The sequence below is a fragment of the Mobula hypostoma genome, chromosome 3 (genome assembly GCF_963921235.1).
Source record: "Mobula hypostoma chromosome 3, sMobHyp1.1, whole genome shotgun sequence".
NCBI lineage: Eukaryota > Metazoa > Chordata > Chondrichthyes > Myliobatiformes > Myliobatidae > Mobula > Mobula hypostoma.
The window spans coordinates 29,212,886-29,235,663 of record NC_086099.1 but is presented as its reverse complement, the minus strand read 5'-3'; the positions used below and the strand labels follow the sequence as shown (position 1 = coordinate 29,235,663).

Below are 22,778 nucleotides of genomic sequence, written 5' to 3'. Positions count from 1 at the left end.
TGATATTATTCTATTACAGATTTACTGAGTACGTCTACAAGAAAATCTCAGGGTTGTATATAGAAACATAGAAAATAGGTGCAGGAGTAGGCCATTTGGCCCTTCAAGCTACCTATATGTACTTTGATAATAAATTTACTTTGAACTTTATGTTCTTTGCCCTAACCTATGGAGAAAAGAATGCCATGAGCCTTATTCATCAACCTATCTGTGTTTTCACTTTCAAATAACAATGGACTTGAACCTCAAAGTTCCTCTGTTCGTCAACAATATTATTATTGCACCCTATTATAGTATTCACTATGTATGACTTCCTGGAATACGTCATCTTGCACTTGTTGAGATTAAATTTTTATCAATTCTCTGCCCAGCTTTCCATCTGACTGTATTATACTGTGGAATTAGACATCCTTCTTTGCTATCCACAGGACGTGTCATTCACAAACTTACTAATCATTCCTCCTGTGCCAGATGGAACTTTGTACCAAGTCAGTGTGGCAAATTGGCCAAAGAGCTGGGAAGCCTTAAGAAGATTGGGCTGGTACAATGATACAGCCAGTGGAACTGATATGTCACAGTGCCAGGTTCCTGGTACAATCCCAACCTTGGCTTCTGTCTGTGTGGAGTTTGCAATGAATGGTTCAAGGTCAGCAAGGACTTATGGGAGTGAAGGGCATATGGCGATGCTTCAGTCTTACAGGTGCAGTAGAAAGATACATTAGCTTTATTTGTCACATATACTCTGTGGCCATGGACTCACTTTTAGGACTCTGTAGTTCATGTTCTGTGAATTGTTTGTTTATTTTTATATTGTTTGCATGATTTGTTATTTTTTTCACATTGGCTGTTTGACAGTCTTTGTGGATTCTATTGTATTTCTTGTTTTAGAAACATAGAAACATAGAAAATAGGTGCAGGAGTAGGCCATTTGGCCCGTCGAGCCTGCACCACCATTTATTATGATCATGGCTGATCATCCAACTGAGAACCCCGCCCCAGCCTTCCCTCCATACCCACTGACCCCCGTAGCCACAAGGGCCATATCTAACTCCCTCTTAAATATAGCCAATGAACTGGCCTCAACAGTTTCCTGTGGCAGAGAATTCCACAGATTCACCACTCTCTGTGTGAAGAAGTTTTTCCTAATCTCGGTCCTAAAAGGCTTCCCCTCTATCCTCAAACTGTGGCCCCTCGTTCTGGACTTCCCCAACATCGGGAACAATCTTCCTGCATCTAGCCTGTCCAATCCCTTTACGATCTTATACGTTTCAATCAGATCCCCCCTCAATCTTCTAAATTCCAACGAGTACAAGCCCAGTTCATCCAGTCTTTCTTCATATGAAAGTCCTGCCATCCCAGGAATCAATCTGGTGAACCTTCTTTGTACTCCCTCTATGGCAAGGATGTCTTTCCTCAGATTAGGGGACCAAAACTGCACACAATACTCCAGGTGTGGTCTCACCAAGGCCTTGTACAACTGCAGTAGTACCTCCCTGCTCCTGTACTCGATCCTCTTGCTATAAATGCCAGCATACCATTCGCCTTTTTCACCGCCTGCTGTACCTGCATGCCCACTTTCAATGACTGGTGTATAATGACACCCAGGTCTCGTTGCACCTCCCCTTTTCCTAATCGGCCACCATGCAGATAATAATCTGTTTTCCTGTTTTATGGTTGCCTGCAAGAAGATGAATCTCATGGTTGTATATGGTATACGTACTTTGACAATAAATGTACTTTGAACTTTGTACATGAAATGAAATGTGATGTTTGCATCAAATCAAATTAGTGAGGCTTGTTCTGAGCACCCCACAAGTGTTGGCAAACTTCTGGCACCAACATAGTATACCCACAACTCACTAATTCTAACCCATATGTCCTTGAACACAGGAGGAAACCTACAGGACCATGGGGAAATCATACAAGTACCTTGTATACAGTGGTGGGAATCGAAAACTGATTTTACACTTGGCACTGTAATAGCGTTATACTAACTGCGTGAAAGAGACTCCACCCAACTGAGGCTCACCAAGTGTTATAAATGGAGGTTTCTGTGAGGATATCCAGATAAACCAGCTTTGCTGCTGCTATTAAACACTGTCTTCCTGTATAATTCAGATAACTGGGGAGGAAAATCGACATACTTAAACAGACAGCTTTCAATAACAAAGATTCTGATGTTTTATTAACAGTACAAATTGTTCCCTAGCATACAGGTTAATAATAGATCAATCGTGTCCAGAAAAATATGTACAATACATGTATTGAGTGAAAAATATAAACAGTTCATTATAACAAGCAGCTTTTGGCAGATTATTGACAAAACCTTTAACCAAAAAAAAAATACTATTCAAAAATAAATCTGTGCAAAATCCTCATTAAAATTGACATTACATATCCAACACTTCGAGGTCCAGATAAACTTGGTATTGTGTTTCCATAAACAATAGAAAATTTGCTGCAGTAAACATTCAAACTTATCTCTTCTTTTCATCTCTTCATGGACAGATTCTCCCAAACTTCAATCTGAAAGGCAGATGTGTAAATTGTTACCAGCTTGATAACGTGTGCGACTTCACTAACAGCTTCTAATGTTATCCAAGTAAAATTCATGACTACTTTTCTCAGCAATTTTTTCCCTGGAAGCTAAATAATTGATACATTTCCACATACATGAAGCTGACATTGTGTGTGGAGATTCCAAGCAGGGTTAGCTCCTCTGGTGAAGGGGCTGTCATATCCATTCTGGGGAACTTCACTCACTTTTGGTCTCCACCAGACACTTCAGCTCTCATCTGTGGCTCCAAGTAGCCATATGCATGTGGCAGAGATCACACCCTAGTACACCACTTCGACAGGTGGGCTAAACCAGGTGAGGGTAGCTGGTGGGCCTACCCCAGAGAGGTAGGGCCATGCCTGTCCTAGCATGCTAAGACAGCTCCAACAGACTGGGAGGATGGGATCAACAGCGAGACGTACTGCAACACTTCGTTGAGAGCGCAGGGCATGACAGTAGACGTCATGGTCATCCATCACAACTTGTACCACTAGACCCAGATTTCTGCGGTTGAAAGAGGGGAACTGCCACAGTGCAATGGCTTTTCCACTTAAAAAGCTCCCCACACACAGGTTTTGCTGTCATTGCTGGATATGACAGACAACTAGTCAATGAATATACCCAGGGCCATAAAGAAGGCTAACCCTCATACAAAGCATTACATTTCAGCAGAACTGAAGTTAAGCAGCTGCCACTTTTTTGGGGTTGTAAGGATTTGATGTTTTCGGAAATGTGTTTGAAATTCCATAATAAATTGACAAGAATCTTTTATCACTTGTAGGAATATCAATATGCACAAGTAATTGGTCATGGTTCACTGTCTCACCACATCGGCCTGTTAGCTGCAGTTTGAGTGACGCTTTAGTACAAAATTCTACAGTTGATTTGTCCGTGCAGTAGGGAAGGGTTGCTGCGTTTGGAGCAACTGTGAAACCAGCACTTTAAAGTTCAAAGTTCGAAGTAAAATTTATTATCAACGCACTTATATGTTACTATATACCACCCTGAGATTCATTTTCTTGCAGGCATTTACAGGAAAATAAATAAATGCAATAGAATTTATGAAAAACTATACATAAACAAAGACTGACAAACAACCGATGTGTGAAAGAAGACATAATGTGCAACTAAAATATAATACTGAGACTGAGTTGCAAAGCAGCAGTTGTAGAATCAGTTCAGAGTTGTGGGGAGCTGCTCCCTTAGAGACGGGCTACCACGCACAAAGCCATACTGACTATCCTTGATAGACAGATAGATGCTTTATTGATCCCAAAGGAAATTACAGTGGCACAGTCGCATTACAAGTGTACAGATATACAAATATTGGAAGAGAAGTAAAAAATAAAAAATAAGTTACTTCAAACAGTCTAACAGGAGGCGGGGTCATCACTTCCCTGGCTATAGGTTGACTCATTATAGAGCTTAATGGCCGAGGGTAAGAATGACCTCATATAGCGCTCTTTGGAGCAGCGCAGTTGTCTTCGTCTGTTACTAAAAGTGCTCCTCTGTTCAGCCAAGGTGGCATGCAGAGGGTGAGAAACATTGTCCAGAATTGCCAGGATTTTCCATAGGGTATTCAGTTCTACCACAGCCTCCAGTGTGTCCATCTTGACTCCCGTAACAAAGCCAGCCTTTCTAATCAGTTTATTGAGCTGTTTGGCATCAATGTTGATGCCATTGCCCCAGCACACCACTGCATAGAAGAATATGCTGGCAAGAAAAGACTGGTAGAACATGTGAAGGAGAGGCCTGCATACTCCAAAGGACCTCAGTCTCCTCAGGAAGTAGAGGTGACTCTGGCCCTTCTTGTATACAGCCTCTGTGTTGGTGCCCCACTCAAGTCTATCATCCAGGTGCACCCCCAGGTATTTGTAGGTCCTCACCACATCCATTTCCTCATCATCAATAGTAACAGGGAGCAGTGCAGGCTTAGTCTTCCTAAAGTCTATCACCATCTCCTTTGTCTGACTGATGTTGATGATTCAGCTTGCACCCTTTGACAAATCAACCACCAGGGTCCTGTATTCATCTTCCCATCCTCCCTTTATACACCCAACTATTGCTGAGTCATCAGAGAATGTCTGTAGATGACATGACTCAGTGTTGTAACTAAAATGCGAGGTAAACAGGGTAAACAGGAAGGGGGCCCCAGTGCTGCCAATAGCCAAGTCTGACACACAGCTCTGAAGTCGCACAAACTGTGGTTTGCCAGGCAGGTAATCCATTATCTAGGATACAATGGAAGTGCCAATCTGCATTGAACAGAGCTTTTCCCCCAGCAATGAGTGCTGTATGGTATTGAAGGCACTCAAGAAATCAAAAAAACACGATCCTCACAGTGCTGCCCTGCTTAAGCAAATGGGAGTGGGCTCTGTTCAGCAGGTAGGTGACAATGTCATTGAGTCTAATGGAGTCAAACTGGCTGATCGGACCAGGGGGTCAGAGGTGAGCCACGACCAGCCTCATTTGGGTCTTCATGGTGTATGAGGTCAAGGCCACTGGACGGTGGTCATTCAAGACTTTCAGTTGGCCCTTCTTGGGTACTGGGCCTAAACATAATGTTTTTTACACAGCTGGGACCCTTTCCAGACTGAGACTCGGATTTGAAAATGCACCGGAGAACTCCACATGGCAGTTCAACACATTTCTTCAGGACCTTGGGGTTCACACCATCCGGTCCCAATGCTTTGCTGTGTCTGACTTTCCCCAGAGCCCCTTTCACTTGCTCAGTCCATGTCTATCCAAATATACGTACATTCTGTCTCTTATAATACCTTCCAATCATTTTCGCACTACTGATATGAAGCTCACCATCCAATAATTTCCTAGTTTATTTTTAGAACATTTCTTAAACAGCAGAACAACATTGGCCATTCTCCAGTCCTCTGGTACCTCAGCTGTTGCTAAGGATGACTTTAATATATGTTATGGCCCCTGCAATTTCTGCACTTGCCTCCCACAGATCCTAGGGAACACTTTGTCGGACCCTGGGGATTTATCCACCCTAATTTGCCTCAAGAGAGCAAAAACCTCCTCCTGTTTAATCTGTACAGGGTCCATGACATTGATGCTGCTTTGTCTCACCTCTTTAGGCTCTGTGTCCATCTCCTGAGTAAATACGGATACAAAAAAATCCATTTAAGTTCTCTCCCATCTCTTTTGCTTCCATTCTGATCTTCCAGAGGGCCAATTTTATCTTTTGCTCTTACCATATAGCTGTAGAATCCCTTAGGATTTTCCTTCACCTTGTCTGCTAGGGCAACCTCATGCCTTCTTTTAGACCTTCTGGTTTCTTTGAGTATTCTCTTGCATGTCTAATACTCATGATGTTCCTCATTTGTTCCTACTTGCCTATACCTGCTAAGCATGTCTTTTTTCTTAGCCAGGGCCTCAATATCTCTTGAAGACCAAGGTTCCCCCACACTTGTTAACTTTTATTCTGACTGGCACATACAAGCTTTGTACCCACAAAATTTTACTTTTGAAGGCCTCCCACTTATCAAGTACACTTTTGCCAGAAAACAGCCCGTCCCAATCCACACTTGCCAGCTCCTTTCTGATCAAAATTGGCCTTTCTCCAATTTTGAATCTCATCCTGTGGACCAGACCTATCTTTTTGTATATTTACTTGGAAAATAATTGCATTGTGGTCCCTAGATGCAAAGTGTTCCCCCACACAAACCTTCGCCACCTGCCCTGTCTCATTCCCTAACAGATCAAACATCACACACTCTCTCTATTATCTATCTATCTACAGGTTTCCCCCACTATCTGAAGGTAGAGCATTCCTATGAAACCGTTTGTAAGCCGAAATGGCGTAAAGTGAAGAAACAATTAACATTAACTTATATGGGAAAAATTTTTCAGCGTTCCCAGATCCAAAAAAATAACCTACCAAATCATACCAAACAGCACATAAAACCTAAAATAACCCTAACATATAGTAAAAGCAGGAATGATATGATAAATACACAGCCTATATAAAGTAGAAATAATGTATGTACAGTGTAGTTTCACTTAACAGAATCAGTAAGATTTAGCCAAAACGGATTTGTAGAAAAAAAAATCGGCACGTACACACATGTGCACACACTTGTCCGTGCAAGGCTTCACGGTCATGGTAGTCTTTTTCGGGGTAAACACAAGTTTAAAGTAGGCATCTTTTCTCGTACAAGCGAAAATCCTCTGTCGGTTAGCGAAAACAGGTACTAATATAGGTCTTACGTAAAAGTGAAGTGGCGTAAAGTGAACGTTCGTAAAGCAGGGGACAGCTGTATTTATTTTGTGTTTGCACACAGTTTGCCTTCTTTTGCACATTGGTTGTTTGTCCATCCTCCCATGTAGTTTTTCATTGATTCGATTGTATTTCTTTGTTCTACTGTGAATGCCTTCAAGAATATGAATCTCAGGGTAGTTATGATGACATATACATACCTTGATTAGAAATTTACTTTGAACTGTGATTCTACATGGGGCTTTAACAAAAAGAAAATTAAAAAGATTGCCTTTTTACACGTTTGTGCATCTGCAATACATAAAGCCAAGATGTTTGATTTCATGGCAATCTCCTAAATTATTACTGCAATCACCAGTCTTTATATCCACTTTACTAAGCACATACTCTTCCTTTAGCACTGCAAGAGCCGAACGATGCTCCCATGTCGAATTCAAATTTCTTTGAACAATCATTTCTCATTCATGTAAATGGTTGAAAAAATTAACACTGCAAATCTCCTCAAATCTCACCACCTCCATTGTCATCCTTCTTGTCTCCTTTACTCTTTAACAATAGATCTGGTTTCACTCCCAGCAAGAAAGCTATATTCAATGGGACAACACACACAAAAAATGCTGGTGGACGCAGCAGGCCAGGCAGATCCCTCCCTCTCCCACTTCCAAATCTCTTACTATCTCTTCTTTCAGTTAGCCCTGACGAAGGGTCTTGGCCCAAAACGTTGGCTGTACCTCTTCCTATAGATGCTGCCTGGCCTGCTGCGTTCATCAGTAGCTTTTGTGTGTGTTGCCTGAATTTCCAGCATCTGCAGATTTCCTCGTGTTTGTGTATATTCAATGGGACATGTCTCCAACTTTTAGTTTACAAACCATTTATCTTGCAATGTAGTATTCAGATGTCGCTCTTTGAACTGCTTTGGAGGGAGTTTTGGCACCTCCTCTCTGTTATTAGTTTGCACTTCACACCCATACTTCTGTTTAAAAGCAAATAATGGCCAAACATTAGTTAAATATTTTGCAAATAAGCTTCACATTACTTAAGGAAGTCGTTTGATTACTTTGAAGGACTTCAGCTAATTAAAAATGGAGTTAAGTTCAACATTAAGTTTTCATCACTTCTTGTTAGTAGAAATGATGAGAAACAACTCTGCAAGATACATTGCTTAATGGGCAGTTTTCAATATTAAATACACATGAAGAGCTGAGTTTCTTGTAAAATATTTGAAAATAGAGAACCACATAATAATTCAAAGTTGCTGTGAGCTATGTTATGGATATACTGAACATCATAAATATTACTCATTACATCAATAGCCATTTATTAAATTATTCTCATTAAAATGTTTTCAAAAATTTATATGCCATCCACAAAACTGGGCTGCCTAAGAAACTTGCATGCATCAGAATTGAGAATCCATGCCAGAATATCATACTTTCTAATAGCAACAGCACAGGTTAACCTGTTACTGAAACTCAAGTGTTTCTTGCTTTTCTCCAGATAATTAAGACATTCATGTGGTAAGCAGGCTTTAGTTGACAAGAATTCTGTGCTGCAGGCTGATAAATTCCAGAGTACATCTGCACACATTTGAGCATTTTCAAGAATTGACATGCACCTTAGTTCTGGCAGACTGTGATGGTCTAAAGAAGAGCGAGCACCATATCACAGTACTGTTTGTAATTATACCCGTGACATGAGTAACCAAATATAATTACGTAAATACCAGCTGGTCCAAGGATTACCATGCTGATATATGAAAGGACTGAAGTGCAAGTGGAAACATCTCAACTATATGTAATAATTTTGCACTAAAAGGGCTCTTACAAGATCTTTCCAAATTCTATTTACTTGAAAATTTCTGATTAAAATACATGGCTCTGAATTTTAGTCATCTCTGGTCATCTGCAGTACATTTACGTAATTTAAACAAAAGTATCAACAGCTTTGGAAGATCTCTTCCCATGTTTGTCACCAATTATCTTTTAAAAGTTATACAAAACAGGTCAAAATGGATGAAAAGTGATAATTTGAGTTTTTAGTTCTAAGATTCACTAAAGGTAATTAAAAATATGGCCAATACCAAGTATTTCATTGAAGGCAATTAGGCAGGCAACTGGATACTACCTATACGATAAAAACCATTTTACCCAGTAACAACATTAAAAAAAAAATCGATAAAGATCATTTTACTCATTAACAACATTCCCCCTTTTTTACAATGCGTGAACCAACCATTGCTCACAGCAGTATTTTTTAAAAATGTATTTTTATCATATTTTTTTTTACAGGGCCTAAAAACTGCCCAGCACTTTAAATTAACATAATATAAAAGGAAATTCCAGCTGCACGACAACAAGTCTATGCGCATGGGAGCATTTCAGTAACTGCGCCACCGCGCACCTGCATGGGTTAGAGGGAACAGTGCTCACAAAACATTATTACTGAATTGAAACACTAAAACCCAATTTTGATAAAAGAACATTAATTAAGGGCAGGTGGGGCAAGGTTTAAAAGGGACTCGACGGGCAACTTTTTCATGCATAGGGTGGTGAGTATGTGGAACGAGCTGCTGGAGAAGGTGGTTCAGGCAGATGCAATAGCACCTTTTAAGTAGTACGGATAGGTATTCGAGGGGCTGGGCTCCCAAGTGATCCCAACCTGGGGTCTGCAGACTCCTTGGCTAACGGTAGGGGTCTATGTTATAAAAAAGGTTGAGAACCCCTGGCTTAGAAGAATATGGGCAGAATGCAGGAAATTGGGACGAGCTGAGTGTGCAATGTAGTTGGCATGGACTGGTTCAGTCGAGGAGCCTGAACCCACGTTGTATTGTTCTATGACTTGATGCATCTACATACCTCATGAAGTTGCTGAATCTCTTTCATTGCTAAGCGTATAGAAGGGTAAAGTCTTGGGAATGTACGCTTGTTTCCTTTATGCTCATCGTCATAGCAGTTCTCTGCATCAAGTGTTTGCGTTTCCCCTAATGCGGCATTCTGCAGCTTTCTGCCTGAGATCTTTCTCATGACTGATGGAACTCGAGGCGGCATTGACAACTGTGGCTCAGCTGGCATGAAAAGCCTGGACAGCTTATGGTGCGCTTGATTGTGAGTCGAGACAGTTGCCTCAGTATCTGAATTTGTAGTTTCTTGTGATTTCATTTTCATCGAGAAGTGCCTGAGTTCCTCATAATCTGTTTCACTGTCACATTTCTGAGAAAGAATAATTTCAGCATTAGTGCACAGCCATTAAAACATGAAAAAGATTACCCAAGAAAACAATTCATTGCTAGGCTTTGAACGTCATAACGTATTGTCTTAACCTCCATGTCAGAAGATTGAGCATTTAAAAGTTACCCCTCCTCTTTCCCCGGCCCCACTTTCATGACCTTCGCATCATCTTCATCTTGCTCCTGGTTCCCCGCCTCTTTTCCTTATTCCATGGTCTACTGTCCTCTCTGATCAGATTTATTTTTCTTCAGCCCTTTGCCTTCCTTCCCTATCACCTCCCAGCTCTTCACATTCACCCTCCGCACCCTCCTGCCTTCCCCCTCTCATCTAGATTCACCTACTACTGCCAGCTCCTGCTCCTTCCTCTCCCCACACTCTTCCATTCTGGTTTCTGGCATCTTCCTTTTCCAGTCCCGATGAAGGGCCACAGCCCGAAATATCAACCGTTCATTTCCTCCACAGCTGCTGCCTAACCTGCCGAGTTCCTCCAGCATGTTGTGTGTGCTGATACTGGATTTTTCATCGCATTACTGTACAAATGCAGCCTTGTTGGAAATGCTGCCTTCTGCCACTACATATGCACACACAGATTCCTATGACACAAGTTAAAAGTCAACTTTGAGCACACAAGCATCTGACTGGCTTTCCTCCTTCAACCAATATGAACAATAACATATTATTTCTCCATACATTCACTGGTTTATTGTATAGAACATTGCTGGAAATAATTAATATACAATCACAGGCATTATAAAGTACAAACACCGGATGGATGGTAATGCTAAACCTTAGCTACAACAAAGTTAAATGTTGTTCCTAACTGTGGGAAGTAGGGTTTAAAGAGTTTGTCATCACTGGGATGCAGTAATTGATTCACTCTGTGACACCGCAAAGCCTTCCCACCTGTAAACGAGGCAAACTTCAGGAGTGTGAGTGAATACTAAAGATTAGCTTTACTTGTCACGGGTACATCAAAACGTAACAGTGAAATGCATCCGTTGCGTCAAATCAAATCAGCGAGCATTGTACTGAGCAGCCTGCAAGTGTCACCAACACAGCATACCCACAACTCACTAACCGTATCTCTTTGGACTGAGGGAGGAAACCAGAGCACCCCGAGGAGACCCATGTGGTCACAGGGAGAACAAGCAGCAGCAGGAATTGAACCCCAGTCTTACACCTGGCATTGTAAAGCATTGTGCTGAAAGCTACTCTATTTTGCTGCCCCAACAAACTCTATTTGTTTGGATAACTCCAGCTCCAACAAAGCTGACTATATCCAAGACAATGTGCTTACTTAAAGCCCCATCCATCACTCAAAAGTTTCACTCTCTCCAAAACTGGTACGTCGTAGCTACTAAATGTACTGCAGATAATGCTGAGCCTCTGTAAGACACTAGTCAGGCCCCACCTAACGTATGGTCAACAGTTTTGGGCCCCGTATCTCAGAAAGGATGTGTTGTCATTGCAGAGTCCAGAGGAGGTTGATGAGGATGATTCCGGGAATGAAGGGGTTAACATATGAGTAGCGTTTGGCAGCTTTGGACCTGTGCTCACTGGAATTTAGAAGAATTCAAGGAGATCTCATTGAAACCTACCAAATGTTGAAAGGGCTAGATAGGGTGGATGTGGAGAGGATGTTTCCTATGATGGGGGTATCCAGAACTAGAGGGCACAGCCTCAAAATTGAGGGGTGACCCTTTAGAGCAGAGGTAAGAAGGACTAGTTCAACTAGTTCTACTAGACTAGTTCAAAAATGCGATTCCTTATCATACTCAAGGGTAGTTACCGATAGCAAGAAAAACAAAATAGATTTTCCAAAATGCCCTCACCATACACAACAAAGAAAAATAGCTGAGATTGAAGGGCCATCAAATAATTCATAGAGGTACTTAAAATTATAGTTTAGTCAATTAGTATTTTCTTTCAATAGCTGAAAATGTCTGTAATCAGTGGATACAGATGTAAGATGATCAGTAGAAATACAACAAAAAGGATTCTGTTTCCCTTTAAACTAGAACATTTCTTTTTAGGGTTCTGGATGCAGTTAGTGTTGGAAACATATTTATTTGAGCCAAGAAATGGAACTAAATGGAAAGGCTGGGAAAAGTCAGTAAACACTTGAGTCAATTAACCAGCTGCAGTGCTGTTTCATTCTCAGATAATGCAAAGGAGAACCTACATTATGGAATACGTGATGCACAATTGCAAGTGTGCATCACACTTTCCTTAGAAATTATTTTCAATTTGTTTCATATTTGTTCTGTTTGTAAAAGCCTGGTTCAGGTATGAGAATTTTAGCTGTGCCCATTCTTGCCCGGCTTGTGAAACGGAGCGTCCGGAAATGTGAAACATCCAGAGCTGGAAAGCAGCGAATAAAACCAGGTCGGAGGCTTCTTCAACCACAAGACACTATAGCTGGCCTAGTGCCACAATTTTACAATTTTAAAATGTTTCAACAATTTCCCCTCATAAACAGGCCAACTTAACAGATGGGATTGATTGGCAAGTTACAACTGCAGCCGACATTATGGAAATCAAATTACCAGTTTCTAAACTGTCTGAAGGCAGCACAATAGACCACAAGTGAAATCATGTGGATAATTTTCTGAAAGCTATGATGTGGTTGTGTGATATTCCTGAGGATTAAGAATTCACAGAAATGGGAAGCAACCACTTCTAGAGAACGCAGAGCAAGGCGGGGCAGGATCTGACTGCATGCGCTGGAGCCTGGAGAGCAGCAGGAGCAAGAAGGTGGACACACCAGCTTAGCAACTGCAACCTCATTCCCTAGCCTTCAGACCCATAAGACACAGGAGCAGAATTAGGCAATTCAGCCCATTGAGTCTGCTCATCATGGTTGATTTATTATTTCTCTTAACATTCTCCTGCCTTCTCCCATAACCTTTGACGCACTTACTAATCAAGAATCTATCAACCTCTGCTTTAAGTGTACCCAATGATTTCACTTCCACAGCCACCTACAGCAATTAATTCCACGGATTCACAACCCTCTGGCTAAAGAAATTCCTCCTCATCTCTGATTTAAAGGGACATTCTTTAATCTGAGGCCGTGCCCTCTGGTCCTAGACTCCCCCACAGTTGGAAACATCCTCTTAACATTACTCTATCTAGGTCTTTCAATATTTGATATGTCTCAATGAGATCCCCTCTCATTCTTCCAAACCCTAGCAAGTACAGGCCCAAAGCTAAACACTCCAAATATGTTAACCTTTCAGAATCCAGAATCAATCTCATGAACCTGTTCTGGACCCTCTCCAATACCAGCACATCCCTTAACACAAAATACTCTGCAGGTGCTGGGGTCAAGGCAACACTCACAACACGCTGGGATAAGGGGTCCAAAACTTTCACAATACTCCAAATTCAGCCTGACCAATTTCTTATAAAGCCAGATGGACGAGGCATCTATTTATTATAAAGAAAATGAATTGTGAATTCATTTTCATAAGGATTTGCAAATTAAATCTCCCAATGCAATCCACATGACTCTCTACAAACTACAATCCATACCAGCGGGAGAGTCTGGGAGATGTGGAAAATACCCTCACATCCTGCTGTGCAGATCTACCTACTAAACAAATCCCTTTTCCAATTACTTCGTAAACTTGCTACATCTCTCTGTTCATTCACAAGTGGTATCTCCTTCTGTGTGTTCAGTGAGGATCCCCACTCTGTAGGGGTGAGCAGAGGAATACACATTTTGATATATTTTGTGAAACCATTCATAGTCATAGTAATACTTTATTAATCCCGGGGGAAATTGGTTTTCGTTACAGTTGCACCATAAATAATAAATAGTAATAGAACCATAAATAGTTAACTAGTAATATGTAAATTATGCCAGTAAATTATGAAATAAGTCCAAGACCAGCCTATTGGCTCAGGATGTCTGACCCTCCAAGGGAGGAGTTGTAAAGTTTGATGGCCACAGGCAGGAATGACTTCCTATAGCGCTCAGTGTTGCATTTCGGTGGAATGAGTCTCTGGCTGAATGTACTCCTGTGCCCACCCAGTACATTATGTAGTGGATGGGAGACATTGACCAAGATGGCATGCAACTTAGACAGCATCCTCTTTTCAGACACCACCGTCAGAGAGTCCAGTTCCATCCCCACAACATCACTGGCCTTACGAATGAGTTTGTTGATTCTGTTGGTGTCTGCTACCCTCAGCCTGCTGCCCCAGCACACAACAGCAAACATGATAGCACTGGCCACCACAGACTCATAGAACATCCTCAGCATCGTCCGGCAGATGTTAAAGGACCTCAGTCTCCTCAGGAAATAGAGACGGCTCTGGCCCTTCTTGTAGACAGCCTCAGTGTTCTTTGACCAGTCCAGTTTATTGTCAATTCGTATCCCTAGGTACTTGTAATCCTCCACCATGTCCACACTGACCCCCTGGATGAAAACAGGGGTCACCAGTACCTTAGCTCTCCTCAGGTCTACCACCAGCTCCTTAGTCTGTTTCACATTAAGCTGCAGATAATTCTGCTCACACCTTCTTTCAACATTGCTTTATTCTGTAACAGCATTAATCCTGGAGGTGGGCTAGGGCTTTCTTATGCTGTGCAAGACAGATCTCCTGGACACCCCAGTGCACTGATTATTCTTGCTGACAAGTGTTTCATTGACCAGTGACTTTTATACCCCTTGAGTGAATGTGTGAGCAAGCAAGAATCGGACTCACATCAAAACAGAAATTACTAACAAATTTTCCAAATTGTTTCCCTATCCAATAAACTACAAAAGGCCTAATATTATTTTCTGGCACCACAATAAAATTATGAAATGGCACAAGATATACATGAAGGAGCTCCCAAAGGGATTATAATTATTTACCTGTCCACAAGGTACAGTGAGGACTTCCATAAATGGTTGAATTCCAACACTTTTATAATACTCCACCAAGTCTGGTAGTGATGAGTGAACCCTATCTTCTCCCAGTATCACATACTTCCCATTTGGCTGCATTTCAATCATATAGTGTCTGCATCGATCTACACCTCTGAAGTGGTTGGGGAAACAAAAATAATGCGTGATTAAGCAGCAGATTCCTGTCACAGAGCCTCAAACAATCCAGTTACAGAAACACACTTCCAATTCTTCCCGATTTACTGAATTATAAATCTGAGGTTAAAGTAGTAACAAAGTTTGACACGTTTACTAATTGCAAGCAAGCAACTCATTCCCCCAGGGCTCCCTCCCTTCTCTTCATTTAATTACTACCAGCAGTACTTTCATTTTTAGACCTCACATTCTGCAAACCCATCTCTTTGACCCCACTCTTCTTCGTTATGTGCCTTGCGCGTTACACACTTGGGAGATCATGGCTCTCCACATCGAATGACCCCTTGCAGCGTCAATGATATCTCGCACATTTAGATTTGTTAGTTCTTTCACAGTGTCCATATATTTTCTTCTTTGCTGATATCTTCTTCAACCGCATCATTTGTTGGCGCATAGGCTTGGATTATGCTAATGATAAAAGGGTTACCCCTTAATTGAACTAAAAGCAGCCGGTCGGATATTGCCCAATATCCCATAAGGCATTTTGATACTTGTTTATTTAAAATAATTCCAAGTCCATACATATGCTGTTGACTTCCAGAATACATTATCAGAGAACTATTCTTAGTGAATTTGCCACTGTCGGTCCATCTAATTTCTGACAAGCCTAAGATATCAACTTCCAACCTTTTCATTTCATTTAATGTGTTGTCCAGCTTTCCTTTCTGGTAAAGTGTATGGATGTTCCATGTTGCTACCCTTCGCCTTTCCCTATTGGTTACAGTCTCTGGATGACGGTCTGGTGTCACCTGCAGCCCATGACTACCCCTACCGAGCGAGGTGTTGAATCAACCCCATTCACGCTGTTCTTCAACCGCATCCTTCTTTTGTTTCTTACATCTAGCCCTATTAACCCCATTAACAAAAGAAATTCTGCAGATGCTGGAAACCTCGAGCAACACACACAGCACAATCGATGTTTCGGGCCGAAACCCCCATTTCCCCCATGGGTTGTTAAACTCTTTATCACATTCTTTATCCTTGGTGCAGCTTCTGTGTCTTGATCACATTCTGCGATAAACACAAGTTTTGTTGGCTAAGCTTGTTGTGGACACAATGGCTCATTTCTAATTCATCAATGTATCTACAGAAGGGGTATTAGTTGTTTCAAAGCTAATACACACAAAACTGTGTGGATAACTTCATTCACCATTAGCCTGAACTGATTCTACGATCTACAGACTCACTTTCAAGGCTTCTTTACAACTCTTGTTCTCAGTGTTATTTTTAATTTTACAGTTTGTCTTTTTTTTAAGACATTGGTTGATTGTCAATCTTTGTCCACATAGTTTTTTTTTGTGAGATTCTACTGCATTTATTTTCCCCTGCAATACCAGCAAGGAAATGAATCTCAAGGTAAATAGTAACATCTACATACTTGGAACTTTAAAAACATTACAATCAGAAACATTTGGAAGATGATCAGAAACTCCTAAACCCGACACATGAAGCTTAAGCAACACACACAAGATGCTGGAGGAACTCACCAGGCTAGGCAGCATCTATGAGCCCTGCTGAAGGGCCTCAGCCCAAAGTGTCGACTGTACTCTTTTCCATAGATGCTGCCTGGCCTGCTGAGTTCCTCCAGCATTTTGAGTGTGCTGATTAGATTTCCGGCATCTGCAGATTTTCTCTTGTTTGTGACATGAGCATTGTTTGTGGTAAACATTTGGTTCGGCTGATACAGATCTCATTAATCTGTTAATACATCATTAACGAAGGTCACTGTTTACCTTGCTCATTTCTGTTAGTTGGAAATATTTAACAAATAATTGGTAAGCCCTTGGAATTACTCATAATAAAGCTGTCAAAACAGACTGACCACAGATATAATCACAGAAGGGATTAGTTTTGATCCATCCCACAATCTTTGATCCCCTACCATCAGGCTGCTGGTACCATAGCATTAGGACAAGGACTGTTAGGGTGGGAAACTGCTTCTTTCACAGCCTGTCAAACTACTGAACTCTCTACCACCAAGCATTACTGTTTACTTTATAAACTTGTGTCGTAAATTCTCCTTATTGCAAATGTCAATCTTCTTTACTTTTTTTTTGTTAATTTATTTGTGGTAATAATATTTAAGTATTGTATGTGAGTTATATGTACTGTGTTATGCACCTTGGTCTGGAGGAATATTGTTTCATTTGGCAGTGTACATGTATGTGATTGCATGACAATAACTTTGAACTTGAACTTTGATTAAATTGCTTTAATTGCCAGCATCTTTGTTGGATCGCTGCGTTTATCTAGACTATGACCTCCTTTCGGTTAAAGGAATCTTTATGATTCTCTAGATGAATGATAGACCAGAGAAAATTGACGTGTTTGTGTAAAATCTCAAGACACAAGGTTCAAACACTTCCTTTGAAAAGTGGAAGTTGTAACAAAATGCATATCTGATTAATTGACTATATGTTTGAGGAAGGAAATTGTTCAGGACGAGGGAGGGAACAATTGCTATGTCAAATTCCGCCAGGGATCTTGAATTGCTAACTAAATAGAATATTTGCAAATGTCATTCCACGCTTTGAGAAAGGAAGAAGGCAACAGAAAGGAAATTATAGACCAGTGTAGCCTGACCTCAGTGGTTGGGAAGATGTTGGAGTTGATTGTTAAGGATGAGGTTATGGAGTACTTGGAGACACAGGGCAAGATAGAACAAAGTCAGCATGGTTTCCTTAAGGGAAAACCTTGCCTGTTGGAATTTTTGAGGAGATTACAAGTAGAATAGATAAAAGGGATGCAGTGGATGTGTATATTTGGACTTTCAGACAGCCTTTGACAAGGTGCCACACATGAGGCTGCTTACCAAGTTAAGAGCCCATAGTATTTGCAGGAAAGTTACATGGCTAGAGCATTGGCTAATTGGTAGGAGGCAGTGAGTTGGTGGCCAGTGACTAGTCGTGTTCCACAGGGGTCGGTGTTGGGACAGCTTCTTTTTATGCTGTATATAAATGACTTAGATGATGGAATAGATAGCTTTGTTGCCAAGTTTGCAAATGATATGAAGATTGTTGGAGGGGCAGGCAGTGTTGAGGAAATAGGTAGACTACAGAAGGACTTAAACAGATTAGGAGAACAGGCAAGAAAGTGGCAAATGAAATACGATGTTGGAAAATGAATGGTCATGCTCCTTGGTAGTAGAAATAAATGTGCAGACCATTTTCTAAACAGGGAGAAAATCCAAAAATTTAAGATGCAAAAGGACTTGGGAGCCCTTGTGCAGAACACCCTAAAGCTCAACGTGTGGGTAGAGTTGGTGGTGAGGAATGCAAATGCAATGTTAGCATTCATTTCAAGCGGTCTTAAATACAACAGCAGGGATGTGATGCGGAGGCTTCATAAGGCACTGGTGAGGCCTCTCATTGAGTATTGTGTACAGTTTTGGACTCCTCATCTAAGAAAAGATATGTTGGCATTGGAGAGGGTCCAGAGGCGGTTCACAGGGATGATTCCAGGAATGAAAGTGTAATCAGACAAGGAACGTTTGATGGCTCTGGGTCTGTACTCGCTGGAATTTAGAAGGATGAGGGGGGATCTCATTGAAACCTTTCGAATATTGAAAGGCATAGGCAGAGTATATGTGGAAAGGATGTTTCCCATGGTGAGGGGGTCTAGGACAGCAGGGCACAGCCTCAGGATAGAAGGCCATCCATTTAAAACAGAGATACGGAGAAATTTCTTTAGCCAAAGGGTAGTGAATTTGCGGAATTCATTACCACAGGCAGTTGTGGAGGCCAGGTTGTTGGGCATATTTAAGGGCGAGATTGATAGGTTCTTGAAAGGTTACAGGGAGGAGGCTGGGAAATAGGGTTGTGGAGGGGAGAAAGCCATGATTGAATGGCAAAGCAGACTCGATCAGCCTAGTGACCTAATTCTGCTCCAATGTCTTATGGTCCAGAATATGGAATTTCTCTTTATTTTTCTCTCTAGGCTGACATTTCAAAGTAGTTCTTTATTTACAGAGTTTCAATCTTTCAGACCAGGCAACAAGTGGCATGAGTCACAGAACAAAGCAGCAAGCATACAGGCCCTTAAGTCCAACAAGTCTATACTGACCCCATTGCCCATCCAGCTGGTCCCGATTTCCTGCATTCAGCCATATCCTCTAAGCCCTGCTCCTTGCAGCAAATTCTCATGCCCTCCTAGTGTTGGACTTCTCTACCATGAGGAAGAGACTGTTACCATCCTCCTTATCTATACCTCTTACAATTTTAAACACTGAGGTCACCTCTCAGTCTCCTACGCTCTATAGAATAAGGACCTAGCCTGGCCAACAAAGGACCTCTAATCCTGGCAACATCTTTATAAATGGTGTTTAAATCATTACAACTGATGTTTAAATCAGAGGATGTTTTCTTTAGTTGGAGTGTCTAGGACTAGAGGGCACTGTCTCACAATACAAGGATGCCCCTTCAGAACAGATATGAAAAGGAATTTCTTTAGCCAGAGTGGTGAATCTGTGGAATTCATTGCTACAGATGGCTGTGGAGGCCAATAAAGCGGAAGCTGATCAACTCTTAATTAATAAGGGTATCATAAATTATGGGGAGAAATCAGGAGAATGGAATTGAGGGCTAATAAGTCAGCTATGATGGAATGGTAGATCAGACTCGATGGACTAAATAGCCTAATTCTGCTCCTATTATCTATTACCTAAATCTTTTCCGTACTGCATCAAGTTTAACCACATCTTGTCTATAAAAGGGTGGCTAAAACTGTACACAGTACTACAAGTGCAGCCTCACCAGTGACTTACACAAATGCAAAATAATGTTCCAACTCCTATACTCAGTGCTTTAACTGATGAAGGCCAGAATGCTAAATGCCTTTTTCAGAACTCTGTCTACCTGTGACACTTACAATGAACTATGCACTTGTACCCCCAGGCCCTTCAATTCCATTGCACTCCCTAGTGCCCTACCATTCTTAGTACACTGTATGTTGGTTTGACTTTCCAACATGCATCTCCCCACTCATAGCTGTATTGAAATCCATTTGCCACTCCTTAGCCCAGGTCCCTAACTAATAAATATTTCCCTGTAATCTTTAATAATTATCTTCCTATTAACAACAGTTCCGAAGTTCATGTAATCTGCAAACTTCTTGATCAATCCTTGTGCTTTCAAGTCAGAATAATTTCTATAAGTAACAAACAATAAGGGTCCAGCATCGACCCCTGTGGCACGCCACTGTCACCAGCCTCCCGTTCAAGAAACGGCCTTCACTATCTCCAAGCCACGCCCTCTGCTTTCGACCTCAAAGCCATTTTGAATCCATCTATCTAGCTGTCCCTGCATTCCATGTGACCTAACCACCCAGACCAGCCTACCATGAAGAATCCTGTCAAAGGCCTTTCTAAAGTCCAAATAGACAACATACACTGCCCTACCATCATCTACCTGTTTCATTATCTCTACAAAACAAAACTATAATAGGTTTGTCAAGCACAACTTTCCATGCTCACTCCTCATAATCAAACTCTGATTATTCCAGTGCTGGTGGACCCTGTCCCTTAGAATTTCCTCCAGTTTCTTCCCCACTAGTACAGATGAATACTAAATGTTTTAAGAGACCATAAGGACCTTAATACTAACTTCTTAATTAGCACTACAATTTAAAAATACTTATTCACCTCATCCCTTGCTGTCTACTGTTGTGGCCTGTGACTACGCTGGGTGTAGTTCTTAGCTGCAGTGACTCTTGGCGAAGCCCCAAGAACAATTAAAACAAACATGTCAACTTTTTTTCTTTAGAAAGCAAATGGGACAAAGCCTTTCAGAGTTTTATCTGTGCTGTGTTCCGATATGTCCAGCTTTATCAACATAAGATGTAGGCTAGAAAATAGTCTCTTAACCTCACCACAATGAATGCTTGATTTCCGTGCTAAATGCTTAATGGACCAGCAGTTATCTGCTAGATTAATTAAAAAGAACAGGAAGTGACTAAATGATCATAGAACATAGAACAGTTCAGCACAGTATGGGTCATTTGGCCCACGATGTTGTGCTATTCCACAATCAATCTAAACTTTCGCTCCTACACAGCCCATAGCCCATATGTCCATCCATGAATCTCTCCACTGCATGAGCCTGTCACCACCCCTGGCAGTGCGTTTCAGCACCTGCCACTCTGTTTCAAGTTTGAAACCATTGACTTAATAGACCCTTTTATCTTTATACAGCTGGACATTTCTAATATCCCCAGAATTCGTTAATTTTTGGAAAAGTACCCGAGAATTTAGGAGCAAGATGATGTATTAATGAGCGGAAAAGTGAAGCCAAAGTTCCTATACCATTATACAGAGTAAAAAGACAATCCAGTGAAAGGGAAGGGAAGACAATTGATTATCGAGCAAAATATCTGTTTAGCGGCAGCAGGTGGAGAGCTGAGAACGTGAATGAATAGTCTGGATCCATTTTTGCTAAAGAAGCTTCTGTTAGTAGGAGAGAGTTAGTTGAAGAAAAGGTGGGTGGAACTTAAAAAATCATCTAGTCCTTGCTGTGGGAAGGTATAGAAACAATGACTAATCTAACCACAAGTTTTTAATTCCGATACAAAGGGACTGATGCCAGACAATTCCTTATATTGCAACCCTGCTTCTTTAGTAAGGGGCAAAGGACAAATCCAACAACTTCTGGCTGACAATGGAGGGTAAACTCTGGGAGACAACTGGAGAGAAAAAGAAATGGGACTTAGAAAATAGCACTTAAGGCTGCGAGTTAATAAAAAGAAAACTGGCTGGATTAAAGACAAATCCGAATAACCTGAAAGGAAAGACTTACTGGGCCACAAGGTGAAGGAAAGGGAATGGAATTCATCATATAGCTCTTTCAAAGTGGTGTCCCATTTTAGTGTGGGCTGAGCAGCTTCCTGAAATGTATTATTCTGTAAATGTCCAGCCATTTGTACGTCCACTGCAGCGCAGTGGCTGGTGTGACACTATTACAGCTGGGGGTGTTGGAGTTTGGGATTCAATTCCGGCCTCCTCTGCACGGAGTCTTTGTCCATCCAAACCTGTGCAATGCATGGGTTTTCTCCGAGTCCTCTTGTTCTCCCCCAGTCCAAAGACGTACCAGATAGGTTAATTGGTCATTGCAAATTCTCCTGTGATTAGGCTGGCATTAAATTTGGATTGTCAGGGGCAGCACAGCTCAAATGGCTGGAAGGATTTATTCCCCGTTTTATCTCTAAATAAATAAATGTTTCTCACTCATTAAAATATTTCCATGTGGAAAACATGAGGGAAAACAATTTAGTAACAATTTGTTAATGACTATGTATCAATAGAATTATGTGTACATATGAATTGCTTATTCATAGGTACTTAATGTTTCAGTGATCTCCAATTTGGAGAATCAGACAAGATATCTTTTAATTGATCTCTCTTATTTAAATGGTAAAATTAGTTGTGTTTCTTTGACTGTTGCAAAGCTGCTAATGTGATGACTACAACAGATACAAGTTCAGAATCAGATTTACTGTCACACGTTGTGAAATTTATGTTTTGTGACCATAACGCAGGCAAAACAAATAAAACAGTAAATCGGTCTTCATTCCGTGTAATTTATGGGTATTTAGTTTAAGTAACAGATTCAATAGTCACCCACCAAATGTTGGAAAACTTTCCCAAAATTCAGTGAATTAAAAAAAGAGAACAA

The 22,778-nt window shown here is 41.1% G+C and overlaps 1 protein-coding gene across 2 annotated transcripts in view; it reads right to left on the bottom strand.

Moving 5' to 3' along the window:
- Window positions 1-2,180: 2,180 nt before the first annotated feature.
- Window positions 2,181-22,778, bottom strand: part of LOC134343909 (myosin-IIIb) — a 182,234-nt gene continuing 161,636 nt past the window's right edge. For both annotated transcript variants that reach the window (XM_063042818.1, XM_063042819.1), the window contains exons 27-30: window positions 14,887-15,052; window positions 9,650-10,003; window positions 7,664-7,767; window positions 2,181-2,526 (exon numbers count right to left, since the gene is read on the bottom strand). In XM_063042818.1, the coding sequence (XP_062898888.1) occupies window position 2,526; window positions 7,664-7,767; window positions 9,650-10,003; window positions 14,887-15,052 (625 nt within the window). In that variant the 3' untranslated portion in view covers window positions 2,181-2,525. The remainder of the gene's footprint in view (window positions 2,527-7,663; window positions 7,768-9,649; window positions 10,004-14,886; window positions 15,053-22,778) is intronic.